Source organism: Microtus ochrogaster, chromosome 1 (genome assembly GCF_000317375.1).
Source record: "Microtus ochrogaster isolate Prairie Vole_2 chromosome 1, MicOch1.0, whole genome shotgun sequence".
Lineage (NCBI taxonomy): Eukaryota > Metazoa > Chordata > Mammalia > Rodentia > Cricetidae > Microtus > Microtus ochrogaster.
In genome coordinates this window covers 122,625,721-122,630,181 of record NC_022009.1, presented here as the reverse complement: position 1 = coordinate 122,630,181, position 4,461 = coordinate 122,625,721, and the positions used below count along the sequence as shown (strand labels likewise).

Genomic DNA, 4,461 nt, shown 5'->3' with positions numbered 1-4,461 from the left:
ACGGTGGTGTTGGTCTGTGATGAAGAGTTCTGGGGGATGACATTAATCACCTCATTGTCCCACATCACCTCATTGTACCTCCATGGAAGCTAAGATATTAGCCACCATGAAACCTGATCCCATATGAACATATCGGAACATTCAGGACTGGTGCTGAACACTGACAGGGCATTTCCGGTAGCGTCTGCAGGTGGCGCTGCCTGCCTCCCCTTCCTTGTGGCTCATGTCTCTTCCTGCTCAGGTTTTCTGTTAACCAGGCACAATTGGGGGGGATGAGTCTCCAGTGATTCTCTAGTTACCATGTCCCCTGAAATTGGAGGGAGATGATGAATGAGCTGCAAAGAGGAGAGACCTTGTTCTAGAAGGCAGGGTGCATGAGGGTGGACAGCAATTGCCCTTTTGAAGACTCACGTACCATATCATCTCTGAGACCTTAGTGCCACTCCATGGAGTATGTTTCCTTCTTCTCCTTCACTCTCATTGTGTCTCCCTTGTCTTCTCGTCTTGAAGCATCTATCATGCTACAACATAATATAGAATTTAACCTATTTTTCATATTACCTCTTTCTACCAGCTATCTTCGGGTCAGTTAGGGCTGGTATCTTTGGTAGTTTTCTTTACTGTCATGAAAATGCTTTGAAAAAGAGCCTAGAGCATAAGAAACATTGAGTATATGTGGAAAAAACTTCTGGGGTCAGGGTCTAGAAAAGATAACAAGCAACCGGATATTTCCCCACGGCTTCTGAGATAGATGCTAATAAGGAGTCCTAAGTGTCTGAATAATTCAATGGAATTCAGCATGACCTTTCCACAAGAAGACACTTTCTGGTCTCCACTGCTACTGACTTTGCCTTTAGTCCCCTCCAGGGAGCATGTTCTACGATCATTTTAGGAACAGAAGATAAAGGAACTTGTTGCAATTAATAGAGAAGATATAGGAACGGTTGGTGGTTGGCCCTGCCTAGTGGATTTCTCTGCAAAAAGCTGCTTCTCCACTTTATGCATAGGGGGTGTGAATGCTTCTCATTCGTTTAAAGGTTACTATGGCTGGGTGTGTGTCTTATACAAACTAAGTTTATTATAAAAATACATGTTGTGATTTGATTTAATTCATCTGGGAGAACAGAACGTGGTGGCTATGGCGAATTAGCATACATTTTATTGCAGACTTGATTAGCATTTATGCATATTTTAGCTCAGATGTTTCTAAATTCCCATGTGAACATTGGTGTTGGTTCACAATAAAAAATTAATGGGATAATAACAGAATCAGCACAGTCATGTCCTTTAAACCAGCAATTCCATTCCTAGGAATTCATTCTGTTTCTATATAGAAATAAAATTAGCTACAAATATGTTCATCATAATTTTATTATTTATACTTGTGGAAGAAAATAAAATCACTCTGCCTCACTGCCAAGACTCAGTGTATTTAAACAATGCAAATTGAGGCAGCAAGCAGTATTTGCTGAAATGAAAAGATAGCCATCAAATATGACATTGAAATTGGCAGCATTGAAAAGCATTATATATTCAAGAAAACTTGATATAATATTGACAGTAGTTATTTCAGGCTAAGGGAAGCTTGTTATTTCAATTTTAGCTTTTTTCTTTCCTGTGCCTTATGAATTATTGCAATCTGCAATAGAACACCTAACCAGAATCACTGCATTATCAAAGGGTACACATCTGTCCATTACATGTTCAGAATTTTTCCGTATTGTCCCAATGCATGCTATTGAGAAGATGTAAGCACTTTGGAGAACTATGTTCTTTCACTTGATAGTTATGTATGTTTGGGACATAGAATAAGGCCACACTTGACATATACCTCAATAATTGAGTTTGTATTAATAATTGAGAATGTAATATTGTTGAGAAAGTAAATATATGAAACTCCATCCTAATATGCACAGCTAAACTCACATGGCTGTGTGTCCTTATAGCCGTGGGAGATGGGTTACATTCTCCCTCACATTTTAGAAAAGCTAAGTTGTCATGCTCCTGCTGTATACGTGATTTGCCTAACTTCATCCAACTAATAAATTCTGAACTCTGAAATCGTGTTTCCTTGGTCCCGGGAATGGAATTTAAGACCTTGTGAGTTCTGGGCAAAAAAACATCCCAGCTCTGCATGATTGCAACACAATCATAAATGACATGCTCTGAAGAACACAGTATGTCTTTAGGGACAGTTCCATGCTCAGTCGTGCATAAGACGACACAAATGGGGAGATGGCCCTTGGATAAACAGAATGAGCAGGGGCCATGACTGGATGGCTTCTGAGAGAAGTGTGCCCATGGTGGCCTTGAAGGTGTCATCGTGACTGTGTGGTACAGAGGTTCAGCTGAGGAGGATCGAGTCACAAATGACTCTCCACATTGTGTGTGAATTTCACATGGAGACAGTCGTCTGGGAACTAGTTAGTGCTTTCTCCACCCATCCCTGTGTGAAGGATGACTTCCTCCTCTGCTCGGACGCTTATTTGAGAGAAGCTATCCAAATCCTATCAAAATAAATGTATTTATAGAATCCTGATGACCGTTAAAAAATGATAACTGGGATTTCCTTGTACTAACTGTGTATAATTTGAGCTACTGTGTTTAATGTTTGAAAGATAGATGGGAAGAGGTTTGACTAGGTCACTCAGCAACTCAAACCTAATGTCTTTAAAACCAGCTACTGATGACAGTTGCTCTGGCCAGAGACCTCCTTGTCGTCCCTGAGGCTTTGCCCTCCCCGGTCCAGTCCCAGCTGGCCATGTTTTATTTACCCAAATGGACACCTAGAGTGAAATTATGGCTCGCACACCCTGCTGACCCAATCCATGCACTGCATTTTCACAGACACATGTCTGTCCTCCCAGAAAATGTTTGCTCCAAGGAAAGTGGGTTCCAGTCTGTTCTGGTAAAGCCTGTATCCCCAGTTCCCAGGGCACTGTCCCACACCTGTAGGGAATCCATAAATATTTTCTGACTTTTTCCCAATACAGACATAAGTTTTGATTATATATAGTGTTGGGCATTGTATTACACATGAGAGTACTAAAATATGGCTCAATGCCTCCTTTGATTTGGATAGAAGCACGTAGCAATTTCTCCTAAATCACTAGATTTTTAGGTACACGGTGTCAATTTAAGCAACTTTGCCTCCCCAAATCATGTTCCAGAAATAGATCCATTATTCACACAGTCATTATGATCTTGACAGATGTCTTATACTAACTTATATCTCCACCACACTTTCCTTTCTTTCAGAAAAGAGGCGCAGCTGGATGAAGAAGGCCAGTTTCTTGTCAGAATAATCTATGATGATTCCAAAACATACGACTTGGTGGCGGCGGCAAGCAAAGTCCTCAGTAGGTTCAATGAATCTTGCCTTCTCTGGGTCAAACAGACACAGGTTCACAGAGGAATGTGTGCTCCGAGACCACAGCGTCTCATGACGCAAGCTGATGACGCAAGCAAGCTGCGCACTGAACTACCGTGGTGGGGCAATCCTATGATGCCGGGCTGGGGCTATGCGGAAGCCCAGCCTTCCAGTGTACACTATTTAGCGGGCAAAAGCGGAGATCTCTCTTCCCCTTGTGAGGCCTTGTATGGAGAAAATGCAAGCACTAATATTTCAGTCATAAAAGCTCTGGTTATAACCCAACCACAGAGTGAGCAATCATATGTAGAGTGCATAAAATACTATTTTCAAATGTGTGTTACCATAATAAGCTATGTGAAACAACAGAGAGAAAGAGAGAGAGAGAGAGAGAGAGAGAGAGAGAGAGAGAGAGAGAGAGGAGAATTCATAGATAAGACCCATTACTGGAAAAAGTGTAATTCCGACAGGTCTCATGGTGTGAAACTGTTGGGAGTACTCACATGCCAGGGGCTCACGTGCATCTGGGCTGTAAGCTATACAGAAGCCATGAAACTCTTAGCTCTACTGGGCAGGATCCGTGAATTAGAAACAAAACTATTAGATGGTTAATAAAAAGAAGGAGACAGCAATTATGAAATAAAATATGAAGCAAACTTTTAAAATACTAATTTTGCAATTTGCAAAACTGAAATATCTGTTCAGATCAAGAGTCTTACTTATTTGGGTCAAGAGTTCCAGAGAGGAAATAAGACATTTTCAATTTAATGATAAGGTGACTTTGGGAACTGATTTTATACTATCCAAGTCCCTTAAAATGTTAAAACTCTGACATTTTTAAATTCATTTTTGTTATCAGGTGTAAGTGTTTGTGTGTGCCTGTATGTGGGTATATGTGTGCATCTTGAGGCCAGAAATCATGGCCAGGTGTTTTTGTCAATCATTTTTATTTTTTCAAAACATTTTAAAAAGTTTGAGGTTATAATATAATTATTTCCCTTTCCTCTCTCTACATACAGCCTCCCATGTATACCCCCACACATTCAAATCCTTGCCCTCTTTTTTGTTTATTGTTCTCTCTCTCTCTCTCT

General features: G+C 40.6%; 1 protein-coding gene across 2 annotated transcripts in view; it reads left to right on the top strand.

Annotated features, from left to right (window-relative positions):
* Gucy1b1 (guanylate cyclase 1 soluble subunit beta 1) overlaps positions 1–4,461 on the top strand; it is a 42,533-nt gene that overhangs the window by 11,227 nt on the left and 26,845 nt on the right. For both annotated transcript variants that reach the window (XM_005344140.3, XM_013348757.2), the window contains exon 3: positions 3,259–3,359. In XM_005344140.3, coding sequence (XP_005344197.1) covers positions 3,259–3,359 — 101 coding nt within the window. The remainder of the gene's footprint in view (positions 1–3,258; positions 3,360–4,461) is intronic.